Source organism: Cervus canadensis, chromosome 24, assembly GCF_019320065.1.
Source record: "Cervus canadensis isolate Bull #8, Minnesota chromosome 24, ASM1932006v1, whole genome shotgun sequence".
NCBI lineage: Eukaryota > Metazoa > Chordata > Mammalia > Artiodactyla > Cervidae > Cervus > Cervus canadensis.
Window position 1 is genome coordinate 17690735 of NC_057409.1, and position 21214 is coordinate 17711948.

Genomic DNA, 21214 nt, shown 5'->3' on the forward strand with positions numbered 1-21214 from the left:
AAATATAAGTTTGCTAGCTAGAAGAATTGAAGTTGGACAAACGGAAATCGTGGGTTTGAGTTAACATCAATAAAGTGAAATTCCATTCCATATAGTATTCCTTATCAAGATAGACCTGTGGTTGTATGTTATGACAGGCTTTTAGCTTACCTGAAAAAAAAGCCCACATAGATCTTTGTATAGCATTTTTAGAGCCAATGAATATGTCCAGAAATTTTGATTATGGTTATAAAAAAGTAAGGTAGCATTTCTTGTTTTATGTTCCTAGGTAATTCTAACCAATTGACCCACTTTTTTTCATTGCCACCAATTTTTGAAGGCCCATTCAGGCTGAAGGGCAGTATTTTTATGCTGCCTAAAAAACTGTGAACTTGTTCTGATTTCAAACTTACAATCGAGGCTTTGAAGTTAGGACTTTAATACCTCTTTGCTGAATGACTCACTTCTTGAATGTGAACTAGGTTTGGTCCTATGTTTATCAAGGAACTGTCCCTTAAAGAAAATTTCTCCCCAGCCAACCATTAAAATCTCCCCCGCCAACCATGCTCTCCTGCGGTTGGTAAATGTAAAAAAGAAATGCCTCACCTTCCTGTCATGCTGTTATCTCTTAGGCCATTCAATAAGCAAGTTACAGGTACCAGAGGAACATGTGATTATATTTCTGGACAATAAGTTGTGCATGCTGGGAGTGGGGTGAAAGTGCTGAGCATTTCTGTATTGTCCTCTGTTAATTCAGTGATGACAAATGCTTTTAATACCCTTTTATTCCAACTCTCGGGGGATGAGCACAGATCACAGCATGAGGAATAAATGAATGAACGGGTCAGAAGCCCGTCACTGGACACAGCTCAAGTATTAGCAATATGCTTCCTGATGAGCACAATTCCCCCCTCAAGCTCCTTTTCTTAAATGCACGTCAGGATAATGCTTTCCGGAACACGTCACTTAAAAATGAAGGTCTGGTCCACAGGGGACGGAAAAGGGCAGCTCCCAGCTACCTGGCCTCAGCATGTTCTCCCACATCCACCTGTGAACCGAGCAGGGTCATTTGGACCAGACACGTCCTGTCTATGGCTCTCTGGAAGGCTTGTTCTTTTAGTCTTTCGGATTTCTACCCACGATGTGGAAGCTACTCCTCTAAGGCCATCTCCTTGTTCTCTAAGCATTTAGTCCCTCATTATCCCCCAGACTGAGCAGAAAGCAGCGGCCCGTGATTGCTTGCAGGCTGAAAGAGAGAAGGGGGCCAATCTCCCGCCCTTCCCTGTAACATCCTATTAGCAGTGTAGTCATCCTGGGAATTTGCAGACTGCTCTCAGCAAAGCTTTTGTGTTTCACAAGCTCAGATGGCAAAGCTTTCACTGTGGTTAGCGTTTGTAAGATTTCACTTGGCTTCTCCAGTCACGATCCCCAGCATCATCCAAAGAATGGAGTGGAGGCGGCCTGTGGGGTTTTGCTTTCTAATATATGGTCTTGCCCCATGATTAACCCTAATAATCTGTCTTTTTTGTGGTGCTTTTTATTTCCCCTCCAGGTGGTTCCAGACATTGCCTGTGGGAATGCCAGTGCCAACAGCTCTGCAGGGGGCCGTCTGGTATCCTTTGAAGTCCCACAGAACACCTCGGTCAAGTAAGAAAACTCCCAGTGGAACGTGGTTACCATTGATTCTCTGGCTGCCTGGGTGGTGTCTGTTCACATAACTGGCCTGTAATGGGTCAGCCCAGTGGGAACCAGGAATGGAACTCCATGTGTAGATGAGGCCTGTGTCCCTTAGGATCTAGATTTCAGAGCCGATTTCAGAGGAGACTCCAGGGATGCTGGGTGGGATGAGTTAGGTGGGAGATAAGAAACCCAGGAGCCTTAGCTAAGGTCTAGAGCCAGACCCTTTGCTTCTTCAATGACTTTTGCTTCCCAGATTCTTTGGCTTCTTTAGATTTTAATGGACCATGGGTGAAATTCATATGCATGATTTACCCCACATTTAACATCCAAGCATTGCCATTATCTCTTTAAAAACAAGCAGGTGAGATGCGTGTTTTGTTGTGTTTTAAATTTATGCTCCTTCAAATTACATACTGCTTGTTGTCACTGCAGGGGGTGAGGAGGAGGCAAAGGGAAGTGGTGTTGACAGTACCTGTGGGGGTACCAGGTGCTGGGCATTGCTGGGGAGCGGGGGTGGAGGCTGCATGGAGCACCCCTGACCTGTCTGACAGCTCCCCACCCTGGGCTGTGCTTAGTCGCTCAGCCATGTCTGACTCTCTGCGGCCCCATGGACTGTAGCCTACCAGGCTTCTCTGTCCATGGGGATTCTCCAGGTAAGAACACTGGAGTGGATTGCCATGCCCTCCTCCAGGGGATCTTCCAACCCAGGGATCGAACCCAGGTCTCCCACATTGCAGGCAAATTCTTTTTTTTTTTTTTTTTGCAGGCAAATTCTTTACCGTCTGAGCCACCAGGGAAACCCAAGAATACTGGAGTGGGTAGCCTTTCCCTTTCTCCAGGGGATCTTCCCAAATCAGGAATCGAACCTGGGCCTCCTACATTGCAGGTGGATTCTTTACCAGCTGAGCTCCCAGGGAAGCTACCCCTCATGTACCCAAATAGGCACTTGCTGTCTAGTCTCAAGGACGTTAGAAGAGAGGGTGGGACTTTGGGAGGGGGAGGACCTGGCCCAGGTTAACCAGGATACTGCAGTGACTCCGTTTTAAGAGGGCAGTGGGCACTCTTCACTTGGACCACGCAGGGTCATTTTTTACACCTTGCCTTCTAAACAAAGGAGTCTCAAAAATGTTTGGGCGAGGGGCTTTGTTCCATTACCCGTGTATCCCCTGCCCCCACCTTGAAGTCACCTGGTGGGGAAGAGCCAGGATGGACACAGGGAAGACGGCTGGCAGGGAGGAGGGTGAGGCCTGGGAGCAGCTCCGAGTTCTACCAGTAGGGGGACCCCTGTCCTAAGTGTTCTGTTGCTCCTACTGAAGACGGAAACCCCACCGTCCAGAGCTGGTTTCGGGGAAATCATTGGTTTCCTTTATGTTTATGAAACCATGCCCCAGTTCTTCCTTGTCTGGGTCATGTTGCTTTACTTGCATAAGCCTTTCGGAAAACTTCTGATCTGTGCTTTTAAATGCTGCCTTCCTCTCCACCCGCCACTGCCGCCACAACAAATCTGAAATTCCCAAGACCCTGAGGCTGCAGAGTTAGAAATAGCAGTGACCCAAGCTGAGTAAGATGGAAGTGAAGAACGATCTCTGGGTGCTGGATTCACGTGGGAGGGTTGCTAGCCCCTTAATGCTTTCATTTATTCGTGAATCTGATCGCTTATTGACCCTTTATTGAGACCCCTGCTGCAAGCCAGGAGCTCTGCTCTGGGTGAGGAGGGATCTGTGCTCTGTGCACTGTGACCTGCTTCCCCAGCAGCACAGAGGAGGGAGCGGCAGCTAGCAGTGCTGGGAAGAGAGGGGAAGGTCCTGGAGGAGGGATGCTAGTGGGGTAGGCCTTGAAGAGTGACAGGTTCCCAGTGGGGTGGGGGCAATGGCTGGGAGCCGGGATAGGACGTCCTGGGGGAAGACACAGTAGCTCCTTGTGGCCACTGCGTGGATGGCAAGGGTGGAGCTGCACGATCCGAGACTGAAGGCATGGAGGCCGGGTGGTTTTGTCTGTTAGGGCATCTCATTCTTTGGATTTTATCCTGAAAACAAGGAAAAACCAGGGGCGGCCTGAAGCATGGGAGGTGACACACTTTCACTTATTTTAGCAGCAAACACAGGTGATTTGGGGATGTGTTACACATGTATAATAAATTCTCGCAGAACTCTTCATCGTGTGGATATGGAAGAAGTTGGGCTTCCCTGGTGGTCCAGATGGTAAAGAATCCGCCTGCAATGCAGAGTTCAATTCCTGGGTCGGGAAGATCCCCTGGAGAAGCGAATGGCTACACCCTCTGGTATTCTTGTCTGGAGAATTCCATGAATAGAGCAGCCTGGTGGGATGTAGTCCATGGGGTCACAAAGAGTCGGACATGAGCGAGTGACTAACACACATGCATGGAAGAAGTTGTCTCTAAACTCAACAGACCCTTTTATTACTGATGAAAATTATGACCTAGAGTTACCTATTAGTGATTCTGTGGTATATTTTTGATCAAGTGGGAGATGGGTGTTTCTAACAGCATGGAAGTTGATCGTCATGAGTCCACATAAAGCAGGCGCCTGTTTAGAAGATCATGTCATCCATTTCTTGATACTTTTATGGGGGTATGCATCATCTTTAATTTTAATTTTAACCTGATGGCCTGATTCTAAGATGAATTTTTCTGAAAGGGAGTTTCCATTGACGTTGTTCTCGTTTTCAGAATTCGGCAAGACTCCACTGCCTCGCTGATTTTGCTGTGGAAGGTCACTGCCACGGGATTTCAGCAGTGCTCCCTCATCGATGGACGGAGTGTGACCCTCCTGCAGGCTCCTGGGGGCCTTGTTCTCTTGGAGGAGATGCTTGCCTTGGGGCAGAATCACTTCATCGGTGAGTTGTGGATATCTTGTATCTAAAACTGCGTGGGCTTCAACTCCATCTCAGTTTGGTGTGTTAGAGACAGTGTGTAGGGAATTTTGCCCAGATAATCTGAATTCCAGCCCTCAGCATAATTTCCTCCATTTTAGGTGAGGTTTCACATATAATCAAAATTGGCTTCTGAGATGTAATTTCCATTGTGGCTCAAAATGGGAAAACTGTGGGCTCTGGAATCTGGAGACTGTATCCCAACACTGACCAGAGCATCCTTGGTGTGTGGTCATTGGCGTTCAATGCTCTGAGTCTCGGCTTTGTTTTTGACTCTTCAGCCTTCTTTCTCCTGGAATTGTGGGCAACTTGAGGCATTGAATGTCAGTGTCTCAGAGGAAGCTTGGTTGTCACTTGATATTGGCCTGACCCAGAGCCGGGGGCTCAGGGCCTGAGCAAGCACTTGACTGCATCTGAGCCTCTGACTCAGAATAACTCGGAGGAATCCCAAGTTTCTTTGGGGGTCCCTCTTACCTACACCACCTTCCTCCGTGGGTCACTTCTGAATTTTCACATTTTCTTGAACATGGTTAAATCTGTCATTTAACCTTCTCTAAACTGCCACTTGTCCAACTAGCCGATTTTAGATTCCTCTGTCCTGGAGGAGAAATGGCCTTCAGAAAGTGTAATTCTTCTTGACCCCCTCTACCCCTCTTACCTCCTGCCCCTTCAAGGGCTACACTTGGGCAGTTCCCACAAGACTTCCCCTGGCTTAGCCTTCTGACTGTGTCCTGCCAGTTGTCTTCATCCCAGGGATGGGACTTGAGGTCCAGCCCCTTAGCATGCCAATAGCATCCTGACTTTATTCAGACATGTGCCATCCTACAACTGCCACTCAAAGACACAAGCTCAAGTTTAGACTTCCCATCCCAGTCCAGCGCACCCACGTGGCTGCTACATCCTGTTCTTGGTACCCTGTCCTGTCCAGCCGCAAACTCCAGCAATCCTCGCCTGGAGGATGGGGGGGCCAGAGGGCAGAGGCAGCACCTGTCTCGCAGGGGTGTTGAAAAGGTTTAATGAAAATGGGTGTGAAAGTATAAATTACAAATGTTAGGGATGATTTTGGTTAATTTCACTATTGTTTTCGGAGGTACACTAAATATTTTGCTAAACTAAATAGAAGCATTAAGATGCATTCTCCAAGAGATGTGTTTGATGCAAATATAATGAAGATAAACTGGGAAAATAAAATGCTCAACTCATATAATTTGTAGCGTTATTTTGTGTTGGATCCTTCTCTGATGATAAGGTCATTTCCTAATCTTTGGAAATCTAACTGGGGTAGGGGCAGGGATTTTATTGGATGGAGAGAAGGTAAAAAAGAAATCAGTTTGGGAGTGTACATGCTGGTGAAAGAGGCACAGTAGTCAACTTTGGACCCATTTTTGGCTATTAAGATGGATAGTAGATTATATGAAAGTATGTAATGAAGTGTTGTCAACAGTCAAATCTCAATTTTACTCCCTGATGCAAGTAACTATTATTTGGGTCCATGTCTGTTGTAGCAATGTATTTAAGAGGAAATGGTTTGTATATTTTGATGTGTAGTTTCAATTTTATTTTATATTAAGCTTGTAAGGTTTTTTTTTGTTTTTTGTTTTAGTAGATTAGCCTGTTCTATGACATGGAGCTCTTTCAAGAAAATGTATGAGTTGTTACTACTCTGTAAAATATCATTAATTTTGCCAAAATATATACACTTGAAATGTTATCTTACATTTTGGGTTGTAACATAACTGTGATTTAGACTGATATTGGGAGTAGGGATAAATATTAATAGAGAAAGATTTTCTAATGTTAATATTAATTTATTCTTTTGAGATACAAGGAATTTTATGAACTCCAGCATAATTTGTCTTCCATTTGCTAACAGAAAATTTCACAGAAAAACATGCCTTTGGTTGAAATCTTCCTTAGAGGAGAAATTTCCAAAAAATTAATTTAACATATTGATAACTCAAGTAAGGAATTTTTTCTCACAACTTATATAGATTATGATGAGGAGACCATGATTTTGATCCTTTATTTCTCCAAATCATTATTTTCCATTTTGAAAATTTGTGATCTGATATCTTTTTAAATTTCCTAACTAGAGCTTCCTATTTTGTGTGGCTTTTAGTGTTACTCTTTCTAAAGGTAGCAGTCTTGTTTCACAAGCTCCTTTTGGGAGAAAACATCGGCTTCCTCAATGAGAATTTGGTGACACCTACACATCGCCGGCTACTTCTTTTACAAATTCTTTTTGTCTTAAAGAAACAAGATTTGGCTTTTGTAATCATTGTGGAAGCCTTCTGCTTTCTACATTGACATGTTATTAACTTTCTTTTTGAGGGTTTAATTTTTTAAAAAGCGATTTCTTATAATAATTACTATTTTTTTTAACAATACTAGACTCTGTAGGTATGAATACATTTTAGCTTATAACCAAAAAACTATATTGAAGGATACAATGGCATTCATTCGAGGGATGAATGAAGAGATGCCACTGCCGGTGGAGGAGAACTTGCCCGTGGAAGGGAGAGGCCAGTTGCAGGGCTGTGGTGCTGTGTTTAGTCTCTGCTGCTTCTTCCTAGAAAGAAACGAGGCCGTCTCCGGAACCGCCTTCTTTCCCTCACTCCCGGTAGATTCCTGTCCATAACTGAGGTTCCAACGCGTTTTAATATTTCTCTGCGACATAGCAGAGGAGCCCCTTTTGTGTCTTTGAGAGACAAACTTGGTTGCTATTACCAGCTTTCCATAGATGTTCTTTTCTAAAGTTGGTCACTGAGAGCCTCACATTCTACACATGCCAATGATGAGAATGTATTTATCTCTGACCTTTTCAGTGCTACTCCTTTTAATTTCTTCCAGTTCTCCTCCATTACCATGACCTTATGAATATTTATACTGTTTTCTGGAAAGAAAGAGGTGACTTAACACTGCAACACAACGGGGAGCTCTTCCCTCTGGGCCTCAGCGTACCTGCCCCTTTGCTCCTGTGTGGTCCACCCAACTTCAGCTCTTCCACCTTCTTCTTAATTATCCCTTCTGTTTTCCCTAAATGTGTCTTTTCCAAATATCTTATTTGCTCTAGGCAATGTTTTTGGGCTAAAGGGGCATCTCTGGTGACTCAGACTATAAAGCTTGCCAGCAGTACAGGAGACCCGGGTTCGATACCTGCTTTGGGAATGAGAATAGGAATGGCCACCTGCTCCAGTATTCTTGCCTGGAGAATCCCATGGACAGAGGAGCCTGGCGTTACAGTCCATGGGGTCACAAAGAGTCGGACATGACTAACACAGCACGTGGGCTAAAGAACTAAATTGACTTTGTTTAGCATCTTCTGCTTCCCGGGAGGCATCCGAGGTACTCTTAGCTCTGTGAGGATTCATTCACCCAGCACTCTGGATTACCAAGTAGGAAAGATGCATTGTTCTGGGTGCATTTCCATGAAATGCAGTTGTGGCTTGCCTGTCTGATGTAAGGTCTTTCTTCGGTTTTGTATTACTTGCTGTTGCTTACAGACATTGCCTTGATGGATGATCTCAGGAGAGATGGATGATCTCTCTGGGTTGGAATGCTGTTGGAGGTCTCCATTTCCTGAGGGTGAAAGCCCCATTGGACTCCTTCTCTAAGCTTTTATTTCCTCTTGTCACCTGTCCTTAAGCATGTTTTCCCCCAATTATACTCATTGGGGGCTTCCCTGGTGGTTTGGATGGTAAAGAATCTGCCTGCCAATGCAGGAGACCCAAGTTTGATTCCTGGATGGGGAAGATCCCCTGGAAGCGGAAATGGCAACCCACTCCAGTATTCTTGCCTGGAAAATCCCATGGACAGAGGAACCTGGCGGGCTAGAGTCCACGGGTTGCAAAGAGTCGGACATGACTGAGCAAGTAACATACACTCAATGGACCTCTGCTCCAGCCACCTACTACCTTCCCCACCTGATCCTCTCCCATCCTCCCATCCTCTCTGCTCCTCAGATGGCCAGATCTGTCTGTTAGAGAATTCCCTGGTGGTTCAGTGGTTAGGACTCCACGCTGTCACTGTGATGGGCTTGGGGTTTGATCCTTGGTCCGGGAACTAAAATTGCACAAGCTGTGAAGCTTGGCCAACAAGAAAGAAAGAAAGAAAACCTCATTTAAACTCTCCTCACTTGGATCTGTACAGGAGAAAAACAGCCAGCTGAAGTTCTACTCCACATGGACTCCCAAATCTCAAATCTCTGTGAACTCTTACAAATTCCTACAGACACACAGATGACTCTAGAATATCCTCATAGTTATTTCTCTTTCTGATCAGAAAAGCCAGCAGGGCATGTGTGCTTTACTGATGCTTCTTATCGACCCATTTGCTCAGAGAAACCCTGCTTTTTCCCCTCTTACTTTTTTCTTTTATGGTTTGTATTTGTTGCCTCCTCGATCTGATATTTTATTTCTTTTTTCTTCCTTGAGTTTATTTTTCTTTCCCTCCAGCTCATCCTCTCTCTGCTCTTTCTTTTCTTTTCAGTGGTCTAGCTGCTTATATTTGCTTTTTTTCACTTTCCTCATTATCTTTTCTTGCTCATTACCTACAACTTTTTTCATTACTTTTACCACATTTGGACCACTCATTCTTACAGTTTTTAGTATATTTTTATCTCTAATTTATATTTTAAAAGGAAATGCATTTCTGTTTTATCTAGACCAATGGTATGTTATTTATAATTTACAAAAAATCCTGCTCTTATAACTTTCGATCCATTTGAACTTTACAAAGGAAGGAATAGTGCTGTCCTTTTAGGAGCTGGGATCACTTTTTTAGGATTATAGCTAATAGATTTGTTGCAGGGAAAAGCCAATTCTGACTCCATGTTGGAATTTTCTTTGAGTTGCTTTCTGTTGTTTTTGTTATTATAATCATACATAATGACCTGCCTCAGAGAACCCTGCCCTTCTGCCTGCCTGTTAAAGGACACTTTGTTCTTTGTTCAGGACACTGTCCATCTGTGGATGGGTACTAACTAACTAACTAACTAACTACGGAAGAAACTAACACATCCCCTGCCTGAGCCTTGTCACTTTAGGACATACTTACAAGGTTAATGGCCTTTTTACTTTGCTTGCTCATCTCCACTCCACCTCCCCCAATCTCTGATCTACAAAAAAAAAAAAAAAAAAAAAAAAAAAAACCAACAAAAAAACAAACTGGCATCCAGACTTCGATAAGATGGTTATTTTGAGACATTAGTCTGCCATCTTCTCGGTCAGCTGGACCTCGTCTCTTCTGTGAGCTTGCGCTTGATAACAGATTAACCACAGAACGCTGGAAATCAGTGACTTCCAGATCTTTGTAACTGTCATCATAACTTGATTAGAAATTATCCCAGTCTGCCCACGACCCTTTTGTGCCACCTGGGAGCTGTAGAATGCTTTATGTTTCCTTGAGTCTGTATTTCCAGTTAAAAAAGATTCTGGTCTTGCAAAATGACAGTTTGTAAAGCAGTGCATTTTATTGATTTTCTTCTCTTGAAAAATAAGAAGAAATAACTCAGTACTTGAGCAGGTAAAATGAGGGTTGAGACTTTTATTGAGGTAATAAGATGGCTTTGGTACAGTAGACCTTCACAGCCCCAGGGGTTTAAATCTTCATGGACTTACCAGCTATATTTGTTTTCAGTGACATCATGATGCTTCCTTGGAGATACAGTCTTTTGTAGTCTGTTTATTCTGGTGTGTTTTTTTAAAAAATGAAATTTTCAATATGCATCAATGGATGGATGCTGTTATTCATAGGTGGAAGTTCCTAGTTTGGGCTCAGTTGGCCCCTTGTTTTACAGTAGTTGTGGGGGTCAAAGGTCACTTCACGGAGCCCAGGAAGCTCTTAAAATGCACTGTAGACTTTTGTGTATTTGTGCAGCCTTCTTAGGGGAAAGCTCAAACTTCATTAGATTCTCAGAGGCATCTGTGTCTCCTTTAGAACCAACTCTTTAAGCTGTTGTGGGCATCTCAGGTGGCTCAGTGGTGAAGAACCTACATGCCAATGCAGGAGACATGAGTTTGATCCTAAGTCAGGAAGATCCCCTGGAGAAGGAAATGGCAACCCACTCCAGTATTGTTGCCTGGGGAATCCCATGGACAGAAGAGCCTGGCAGGCTACAGTTCATGGAGTAGCAAAAGAGTCAGACATCTCTTAATGACCAAAACAGCAACAGCAACAATTTTAAGCTGTGTGCATGATCATGTGACAGTGTGTACATTTTCAACATTCTCTACTCATTCAGTGATGTTTCTCTTGATGGATTTATCTACTTCTCAAGTCTCCATATCAGGGAATTAACCTAGTTTTATTTATTTACATTTGTAAGCAGCAGAGCTGTGGGAAATATTTCCTTATAAGTTTTGAAAATCTGCATTTCATGCCTTATTTCTCAGGCACTGTTGTTGATGTTGTTCAATCACTCAGTCATGCCTGACTCTTTGGGACCCCATAGACTGCAGCACACCTGGCTTCCCTGTCCTTCACCATTTCTGGAGCTTGCTCAAACTCATGTCCATTGAGTCAGTGATGCCATCCAACCATCTTGTCCTCTCTCATCCCCTTCTCCTCCTGCCTTCAATCTTTCCCAGTATCAGGGTCTTTTCTAATGAGTTGACTCTTCACATCAGGTGACAAAAGGATTGGAGCTTCAGCTTCAGCTTCTTGACGTGCATATAGGTTTCTCAGGAGACAGGTAAGGTGGTCTGCTATTCCCATCTCACTTAGAATTTTCCATAGTTTGTTGTGATCCACACAGGCAAAGGCATGGTCAATGAAGCAGAAGTAGATGTTTTTCTGGAGTTTTCTTGCCTTTTCTCTGATCCAGTGGATGTTGGCAAGTTGGTCTCTGGTTCTTTGCCTTTTCTAAATCCAGCTTGAACATCTGGAAGTTCTTGGGACATGTACTGTTGAAGCCTGGCTTGGAGAATTTTGAGCATTACTTTCCTAGCATGTGAAATGCCAAAGAATGTTCAAACTACCACACATCTGCATTCAGGCCCTGTGCTCATCTGTAAATGGGAAGTTGATTTAGGTGTGGTCTCTGAGTTCAAGGGGCATCAAAGGAGGAGACAAGGGGTGTGTCAAAGACTAAGGAGCAGCTAACTCTCCTAGGAGGATGGGAGCAGGGTTTGTGGCGAGTGGGCAGAAGATTATTCATGGCTGTGCAAAGGGCAGTGGGTGACAATTCAATGGCACGGGAGTCTGTGTAATTAAGATAACTTAATAACAGTGCTAAAAATTGACTAATGGTCAGTACAAATGGAAATAGGCTTTAATTTCAACAGGCCCATAATAGAACCTTGGAAAATCCCATCTACTCCTCTAACTGCTTCTTAAACATGAACAAAAACACATAAAGTTAAGTGCTCAAAGCGGTGAATTTATGTCCTGGGTCCTCTATTTATCCTCAACAGGTAAAGGAGGTCTAGTCTTTGACATGATTTTTCAGGAAGTCTCTTAGAAGCTTTCAATAAAGCTCTATTTTTTTACTCTTGAACTCTCTCTCTACCCTCCCTTCTAGGTACACTGTTCCTATAAGATTTGTCCTTTAAAATGTAAGTTCAAAATAGTTTAGCTGGAGTTGAGTGTCTCATACCATAAATTTGATGAAAAGAGGGATTTGGGCAAAAGTGTTCTCAAAAGTCAGGGGATTCCACGAGGACTACACTAGTTGGGGTAAGGGTGGTGGGCAGTATTCAAAGGGGAAACTTTTTGAATAGAAAAGTAGGGACAGGAGATTTTTTAAAACATCATAATTCGGTTGAAGCACTCTGAAGCCTTGCATAGTGGCCAATGTTAATGATGAAGGCAGCAGGAGAAGGGGACAAAAGAGGATAAGATTGTTGTATGGCATCACCAACTCAATAGACATGAGTTTGAGCAAGCTCCCGGAGTTGGTGATGGACAGGGAAGCCTGGTGTGCTGCAGTCCATGGGGTCACAAAGAGTTGGACACGACTGAGTGACTGGACTGAACTGATTTAATGGTATGAGCTTCCCTGGTGCTCAGATGGTAAAGAATCCACCTGCAATGCGGGAGGTCTGGGTTTAACCCCTGGATAGGGAAGATCCCCTGGAGGAGAGCATGGCAACCCATGCTCCAGTATTCTTACCCAGAGAATCCCCATGGACAGAGAAGCCTGGTGGGCTACAGTCCATGGGGTTGCAAAGAGTTGGACACAACTGAGTGACTAAGTGCAGCACATTTAATGGTGTGTGTTTTCTGCAATGGTATGTGTTTTCAGATCTTACATTAACAGACTAAATAAAGATATAAAGAAATAAGGTACTGATTGGGGCACTTAAAGTTTCAAGAGTATTCCATAATAGACCTTAATGGTATCTTAATTGAGTATCATATATTTTAAGACCATTAGTGTGAGGATAGGTATCTGCATCCTAGTTCTGAATCAACAAAGCAGGGTTGATTCTCCAGAATGTCTTAACTCATTTTCTTGTACCCAGGTTTCTGCCTGACTTGTTTTCAAAACTTTCATCCTCATAGTGTCAGAACCTGCATTCTCCAGACCTGCTTAGTTACATGAAGACTCAGTCTCCAGGTCATCCTCCAACAAACTTACAATATTTTATGAGCTCTTATTGGTGGAGATGGATGGTGTATACATCATACCATCCAAACACAGGGCTCTGAGGTCCCTGGCCCCTTGGCTGTACATTGAGCTGGAATCTTCCTCTCTAAGTCCACAAGTATTGAACTTCCTCCAGCTTTGAGAAGAGATGTTTGTAATATCTAATTTCTTGCATATCTAAGGCCCCACTGTCTCTAGTTCCCTTTCAGGGCTGTCATGCTGTCCAGCTTCTCTGCCCATAGTAGGCCCTCATCTTGTGGTCTGGACCCTGTCTTTCTGAAACCTGGAGCGGTTCTGCCTGCACCACCCCAGCTCTTGTGTGCTGATGCCAGCCTGGAATGGGGCTGTCTTTTCCCCCTTCTGAATCTTGTGGTTGGAATTACTGGTCACCCTTTCCAGATGTTCACTTCAGTCAGTCAGTTCAGTCACTCAGTCGTGTCCGACTCTTTGAAACCCCGTGGACTGCAGCACAGCAGGCCTCCCTGTCCATCACCAGCTCCCGGAGCTTTACTCAAACTCATGTCCATGGAGTCAGTGATGCCATCCAACCATCTCATCCTCTGTTGTCCCCTTCTCCTCCTGCCTTCAATCTTTCCTAGCATCCGAGTCTTTTCTAATGAGTCAGTTCTTCACACCAGGTGGCCAAAGTATTGGAGTTTCAGCTTCAGCATCAGTCCTTCCAAAGAATATTCAGGACTGACTTCCTTTAGGACGGACTGGTTGGATCTCCTTGCTGTCCTAGGGACTCTCAAGAGTCTTCTCCAACATCGGAGTTCAAAAGCATCAATTCTTTGGCACTCCAGTCCTGCGAGTTTCCCATTTATTTCTCTCTCTGGGTAGCTGGCATCGTTTTTTTTCTCAGCCCTGTCTTCTTTCCCTTCTTCTAACTCCTTTATGAAATCATTGCTTTTCAACCACTTAAATTTCACCCACCCCTTTGATAATCAAGTTTGTGGCCAGCATCACACAAATCAGTGTCTAAATTGCTCCCTATCCTTTTAGATATTTTTTTTTGGTATGTTGATTTTGTATCTTTAATCAGACTATAAATGTCTAGAGAGAAGGTACCATGTCACTGCTGCTTGCACCATGACGGTCACATGGTCACCTGAGTGATTACATTTTGTTCATTTGTCGCAAAGAGTTGCAAAGTCAACCAACTCTTTGTGATCCCAGGGACTGTAGCCTGCCAGGTCCCTCAGTCCATGGGATTTCCCAGGCAAGAATATTGGAGTGGGTTGCCATGTCCTGTCTGGGGGATCTTCCCAACCCAGGGATTGAATCTGTGTCTGCTGCATTGCAGGCAGATTCTTTACCCCTGAGCCACCTGGGAATCCCCTACACTTTGTTCATATGTAACAGTTATTCTGCTCAGTGAATGCCACATGAGGAAAATTTCCAGTTGCAAGTGCCAATCTTAAGATTTCTTTTTAAGTTTTCACAGCCCACCTCTGTGACACTTAAACTTTACCCCCCTTTATTACATTCAAAGTAGAGGATCAAATGAAGAATAAGGAAAGAAAGAAAAACTTTTCATCATTCTTTTGGGAATGCTACATTTTGCACCCTGTCCTTTAAGATATCTTACCCTGGGGACCAAGGGTAACACTGTCAAAGAAAGTTTGGAAAGGGTACCAGCTGTAGAATCATTAACGTCTTCTTTTGCTAAAAGGTTAAGATTTAACAAAGAAAATGCAAATATTTCACCTTTTCATGGTCATTTTAAAGCCACAGTCGAATATGATCTATTGAACTCCCTGTTACAGTGGGGAGAAACTTGGGAATGTTTGAATAAAGGCAATAGTTGAAAGAGAATAAAGGTAGAAGTATAAGTCTGTCCTGATCAGCATAATTTAGATAAAATTTTTACAGCTCACATTGACCTAGTTAGGAGATTTCTGTTCAATTTAAGTTTTACTCAAATTGAAGTCACATTTCAGTATTATTAATAATCAAGATTATTCTTTTTATAATTGGTAATGACTGTTAGGATTTTTGGTTGTTAGTTGGCTTTGAACCACAGTGCTCTGCCATCTTCCCCAATATTGTCATGGTGAGCATCATTTATTTATTGGTACTTACTGATTGTGGTGATAAACCAAGACTTTTTTTTTTTTTTAAAAACACTCTATTATAAATACACATGGTCCCTAAAGTTAACAGTATAATACCCACTGGGCCCCATTGAGTACTGGTTAATCAGACTGTCGTGGAATTGGGGCAGGTGAGTGAAAATGAATGAGACATTTCTCCTACCCTTCAAGACAGCCCCTGGAATCAGGCTTCCTAGAAAGGCAGATTGCTGGCCTATGGAGAGTAGGTTGATGGTTGCCAGAGATAGTGGGTGGGGCATGGATAGTGTGTGAAATGGATGAAGGGGGTCAAAAGGTACGGACTTCCAGTTATAAAATAAGTAAAGTTGATGATACCATGCACAGCATGCTAACTGTAGTTAATAATACTGTATTGCATGTTTAAAAGTTTCTAAGAGAGTAGATCTTCAAATTTTTCTTTACAAGAAAAAAACATTTGTAACTATGGATGGTGATGGATATTAACTTGACATTGTGCTGATCTTTCTGTAGTAATACAAATACCAGATCACTTTGTTGTACCCCTGAAACTGATGTACTATTTTATGTCAATTACACCTCAATAAAAAATTAGTAAAAAAGGAGATGATGCAAATAATTCACCTATTATGTGAGCCTGATGCCTTAAGTGGGAGGAGGGGGTTTGTTTGATTTTCAGAAGCAAACTCAAGGTATATCTTTATAACCATAAACTCTCCCTCTCTCTGCCTTCCCATTCTGCCTTCCTTGTTTTCTCTTCTTCACTCTCAGTCCTTTATTTAAAAATTAAAGATAGTGCATTTTACTTGCAGATTAATTTTGAAACATTGAGTAATACAAATTACTTTTATATTTTTAAGAACTTCTTGTTAACTTTGGAAAGAAATGCCTTTTTACTTAATTGATACTAGTGATTTTTTTTTTTTTTTACTTTTGATCATTTAAAATTTTAAATCTTTAGTTTCTGTTTGCAAGGTTTTCCTTTGTTTTGCTTCCAAAAAGAAAGGAGAGCATTGCTGCGACGCCTGTACATTGTCCATGACCCAGGGGCCGGGGCAGGTCCCGACAGCATGCAGGATCTTAGTTCCCTGACCAGGGATTGAACCTTCACCCCGTGCAGTAGAAGTAGAAGAAGGAGTCTTAACCACCGGACCACTGGGAACTTCCTGTTACGTCTGGAAGATAATACTTTTTTTTACTTAACCGGTGCTAGTGAATTTTAACCCACATCTTATCCACTGAATTTGATTAAAATATTAAAAAAATTTTTTTCCCTGCTTATTTTAAAGACAAACTTTCTCAAGGCTTTGCCAGTTTACCATTGAAAGAGTTCCTTAGTTTATCTCAGTGTAAATTTCAACTGAGAAAGTAAATTCTTTTATGGCCTTTTTTACAGCCAACTCCCTTCTCCTCCATAGCATCTCTTCTGTTTCTTCTTTCTAAGCAAGTGGGAAGGGAGAGAGGAAGGAAGAAGGAGGAAGAGAGGAGGGCGGGGGGAGGAGAGGGGAGAAAAAGAGAGAGAAAGAGACTGGTTATCAAGGCTAAATATATAAACCCAAAGGAGTATGGTTTTTTCCTCACCAGAATGCAATTTTCCAGTTTACTCTCCTTTAGAAAATAAAAGAAGCCTCTATTGTCTCTTTCTTGTTATAAAGATAATGCATGCAAGAATAAGAAAAACTGAAAGGTACTTTCTGTAATCCCCCATCCCCCGACTGACAACCACTGTTTACATTTTGTGGCATTTCCTTCCAGATATTTTCCTTATATGGCAGTGTGGGCATGTACATAAGATGCTTTTTTTAGAAACAGAACACATTCCTGTGCTGTCTTGTTATTTGCCTTTTTTTCCTACATCATGTATCATTGGCATTCTTTTGTGTTAATAATATAAACCTAGTATTCTTAATGACTGTATAGTGTTCCACTGAATTGATGCTCTATGATTTAATCAATACACTATTATTAAGCCATTACCTCCTTCTTTTCTTCCTTTCTTTTGCCTTGTTAAACAGAATTTCAAACATCATGATAACTTCATCTTTGTTATCTTTTCTTGTGATCTATTTGGGTTACATTTCCGATATGAAATCTATTGGATCAGTGAATTTGCACATTTTAATGACAAATTGAAATATATTATCAATCTGTTCTTAATGTTCTTCCAGTTTTCATTCGTGATAGCCAGTTTATTTTTGGAATTGCACCTTGCCCCCCTTCCATCAACTTTTGACCAGATGCTTTTAACTCGACCCGGCTGGACATTTACATATAACTGAGCAGCAACCTTAGCAGTCTGAAACATTTAGGGATCTCCTCGAGGACAAAAGTGACCACTACAGTTTCCTACAGAAAAAGGATGGTATGATCTCTTTAAGCAGAAGATATTTAAAGAGGTTTCATTGCAATATTGCATTTATACCTCAAAGAATGGTAAATAGAATGGTTTCATTAGATCACTGAGTTTTCACATCAGAGTAAAAGTAAAATGGGGACAAGAGGATGGGGAATGAACACGTGGTTGCTGCTCTCATGGTCCCCATCACACTGTCAAGTTCTAGTGACATTTCTTTCATTTAATTGCCAGTTAAAAAAAAAAGTACATTTAAAATGTGCAACTGTCATTGAAAAAAAAAAAAAACCTGTAAGACTGCAACCCCTGATTCCATTTCCACCTCCTTCTCTTAAATCATTTTGCTTTCCCATTCCAATGTCCTGGAGGCACAGAGTCAAGTTCTTTTATCATGGACTTTTTAAGAAGTCACAATTCTTCCCTGAGACGAGGACAGAGGGTTTTCCAGAAAAGGAGTATATTTAGAAACCTACCAGGGATGCTTTAGAGATGATCATTACAACCTTGACACAAAGGTTGTAGTTATTTTTCACAAAGATCTTGGGTAAAGCCTAAAAGCAGCAAGTAAGTGGACCAAAGTAGGGCATGTCAACTGGAGAAAGTTGTCCGGTCTTTGGTGAGGAATGTAAATAATTAGGGCTGCATTTCAGAAAGATGCTCTTGCCTTTTCCTCTCTAATGCTGTCTGACATTTGGGTGTTGAATGCCATGATATTTTTGGTATTCGCATGCATCCTTAACAAGCACAATGCTCTCTTGGCTGTCCTGTTTTAATGCTGTAATTGTGAGTTTGACCTACAAAAGTTATATTTGCTTGGTAGACAAACGGAAAATCTCCTTAAATAAATACACTGACTAATACTGTCTGGCTACATCACTAATAACAAATGACAGCCTTTGGGACGTGACCATATTAAAATGCAGCATCTGTTTCACCTGCTCATCCATCCACAGACCTGTTTATCATCAACAACTATTTGTTGGTTAGTTACCATGTGTAGGACACAGTGTTCAGGACTGTGAATGCAAAGATATAGAAGATCCCAAGTCCTGTCTTTGAGGGGCTTTAGCCTCCAGTCAGGCAGGACATGCGCCACACTCATTATGTAACCAAGATAAATCTTGTCGTCCTGTGGCTCAATCTTGTTCATAGAGTCACATTCAAATAAACACAGTCCAGCAGCCAAAACATGAATTAAGAGCACTTAAAATCTTCATTCATCTTTTTGAGGGCATGTGAATAAGAGTGGGGAAAATACATTTCTATTGTGCCGTAAAAATCTTATCAATCTTATCTCCCCCTCACTGCTCTCTTAATAGTCTCCAGTGTGTTTGGCACTTGGTTTGTGAAATCTCTCTCCCACTTTCAGTGTTTACTTCCCAAAATCTCAGCCCACCATCCGGTCTTCGAGGCTTTTCCTTCCTTTCTCTTCCTGTTATTGCAGCTCTTGATTTTATGTATCAGTGTAACCTCTCTGTTGGTGGTTTGCTTTTATTTCTCTCTGTCTGGCCCATTATCTACGTTCTCACTACAAAGAACTTGCCTGAGAACTGATCCAAGAAGTAAGAGTCCTTCCCCGTGAGAAGTGGACGTAAGAGCAAGATTGTAAATATAATAAGCGGTTCTTTCCCCTGTTAGATATTAATGGTTTGAAACGATGCTGCACATAAAGTGGTAAATGAGAAGACAAAGAATTGTATTCAACATATCAAATATCGGATGGATTGTATCATCTGTGTAAGGGCTGCGTGATTTCGGAATGGAGAGTCATTACCGAGGGAAAAGTTCACCTTTAGACCTGAGGTATTATCTCAAACTCGGTCTTGAACTCCAGTATCGGTTTGAGAGGGAAAGACATTCAGTTAAGAGGAGTGGTGTGAGCAGTGATGTGGGAGGGAGGATGCATATGCCTCAGAATAATGGATCAATGTGTCTGGAGCAGCGGATTTCAGTAAATAAACAATGGGGTGGCGGTCCAGGGGCTAAGGTTTCACCTCCCAGTGCAAGGGGTACAGACTCAGTCCCTGGTTGGGAAGCTAAGGCCCCACATCGAAAAACTGAAACATAAAAACAGACATAAAGCAGAAGCAATATTGTGACAAATTCAATAAAGACTTTAAAAATGGCCCACAGCAAAAAAATCTTGAAAACATAAACTGTGGAAACGTAGGAAAAGGATAGGCGGTAGAAGCTAGACCATAAAGTGGGTTGCACTGTGCTAAGAGGTTTGTATTTATCTTATAGGCAGTGGTGACCCAAGTTTTTCAGCAGAAGTGCAGGTCTTGACAATGGTGGTGAGATTACATGGTGAGATCTGTGGTGTAGCTTTTGGTGGTGAAAACGAAGGCTTGAAATCAGCTGTCCTAGAGATTTAATCAGATGGATATCCTGCAAGGGGGTGATGACCCTCGGAAACATTTGGTTTGGGCTTGTTTTAGACTTTGTGTATGTCATCTTACTCTATAGAATACATTTTTTTTTTTTTTGAGTGCTTAGTGATATCTTTTTTAAATTTATTTTTGGCTGTGCTGGGTCTTCCTTGCTACACTGACTTTTCTCTAGCTGCGGATGGCAGGCTTCTCATTGTGGTGCCTTCTCATTGCGGCAGCTTCTCTTGCTATAAGCACAGGCTCTAGGGCTCACGGGCTTCAGTAGTTGCAGCACACAGACTCAGTACTTGTGATGCACTGGCTTAGTTGCTCCAGGCTTAGTTGATCTGACTTAGTTGATCTTCCCAGATCAAGGATTCAACCCGTGTCCCCGGCATTGACAAGCAGTTTCTTAACCCTTGAGTCATCAGGGAAGTCCAGAATACATTGTTGAGAAATGTAGATGCAGACAGCCTTATGTCCATCCATCACACATAGATGTGCACATAGTTGCACATGTGTATGTACAAGACCCGTATGTGCCTTATAGTCTTATACACAATGACATGTATGTTTCTCATAACACAAAGTTCCATGTGCATACACAGGGATGCTCATATGTCTAAATGGTGTTTAAATAGTGTGCGTGCTCAGTTATGTCCGACTTTTTGAGACCTAGTGGATTGTAGGCTGCCTGGCTCCTCTGTCCATGGAATTTTCCAGGCAAGCAAACTGGAGTGGGTTGCCATACACAGAGGCATATCTGTACATAGATCTGCAAATACAGAGACACACAGATATGTATATGCACATAAAGGACTTGATAAGTGGTACCCTTTTATAAAGGGTACAGCTTGGAACATGTGACAGGGAGCATGTAGGGAGACACAAAAGTGAGCCATTAGTTAAGAAAGAAACTGGATTTTTAGAGCTGGAAATAATGCTAGTGTTTATATGGAGAATATAGTACATCATGTTCATGAATCGAAAACCAACAGCAAATTGATGAATTAATTTTGTATTAAGGTGATAGTCTTTATTTTAAGAAGCATACCCTTTAGAATGTGAAAGTGTAATTGGCTTCTACAAACGGGCCTGATTCCAAAGCTTGAATTTCACTCTGGGGAGCCTGATCTCCTCAGTGGCAGGCAGCTCCTTAACCAATTGGGCCTACAATTAGCATCAGAAATGGCAGCTCAGAGAAGACGGCGGCCCTCGTGACTGGTTCGATCATTCTCTCTTTGTTTCGAATGGGAACAGATGCACAAAGGTCCCTTTTGTT

General features: G+C 42.4%; 1 protein-coding gene across 1 annotated transcript in view; it reads left to right on the top strand.

Moving 5' to 3' along the window:
• Window positions 1-21214, top strand: part of DNER (delta/notch like EGF repeat containing) — a 377854-nt gene that overhangs the window by 154728 nt on the left and 201912 nt on the right. The window contains exons 3-4 of the mRNA XM_043445991.1: window positions 1532-1626; window positions 4349-4515. Of these exons, the coding sequence (XP_043301926.1) occupies window positions 1532-1626; window positions 4349-4515 (262 nt within the window). The remainder of the gene's footprint in view (window positions 1-1531; window positions 1627-4348; window positions 4516-21214) is intronic.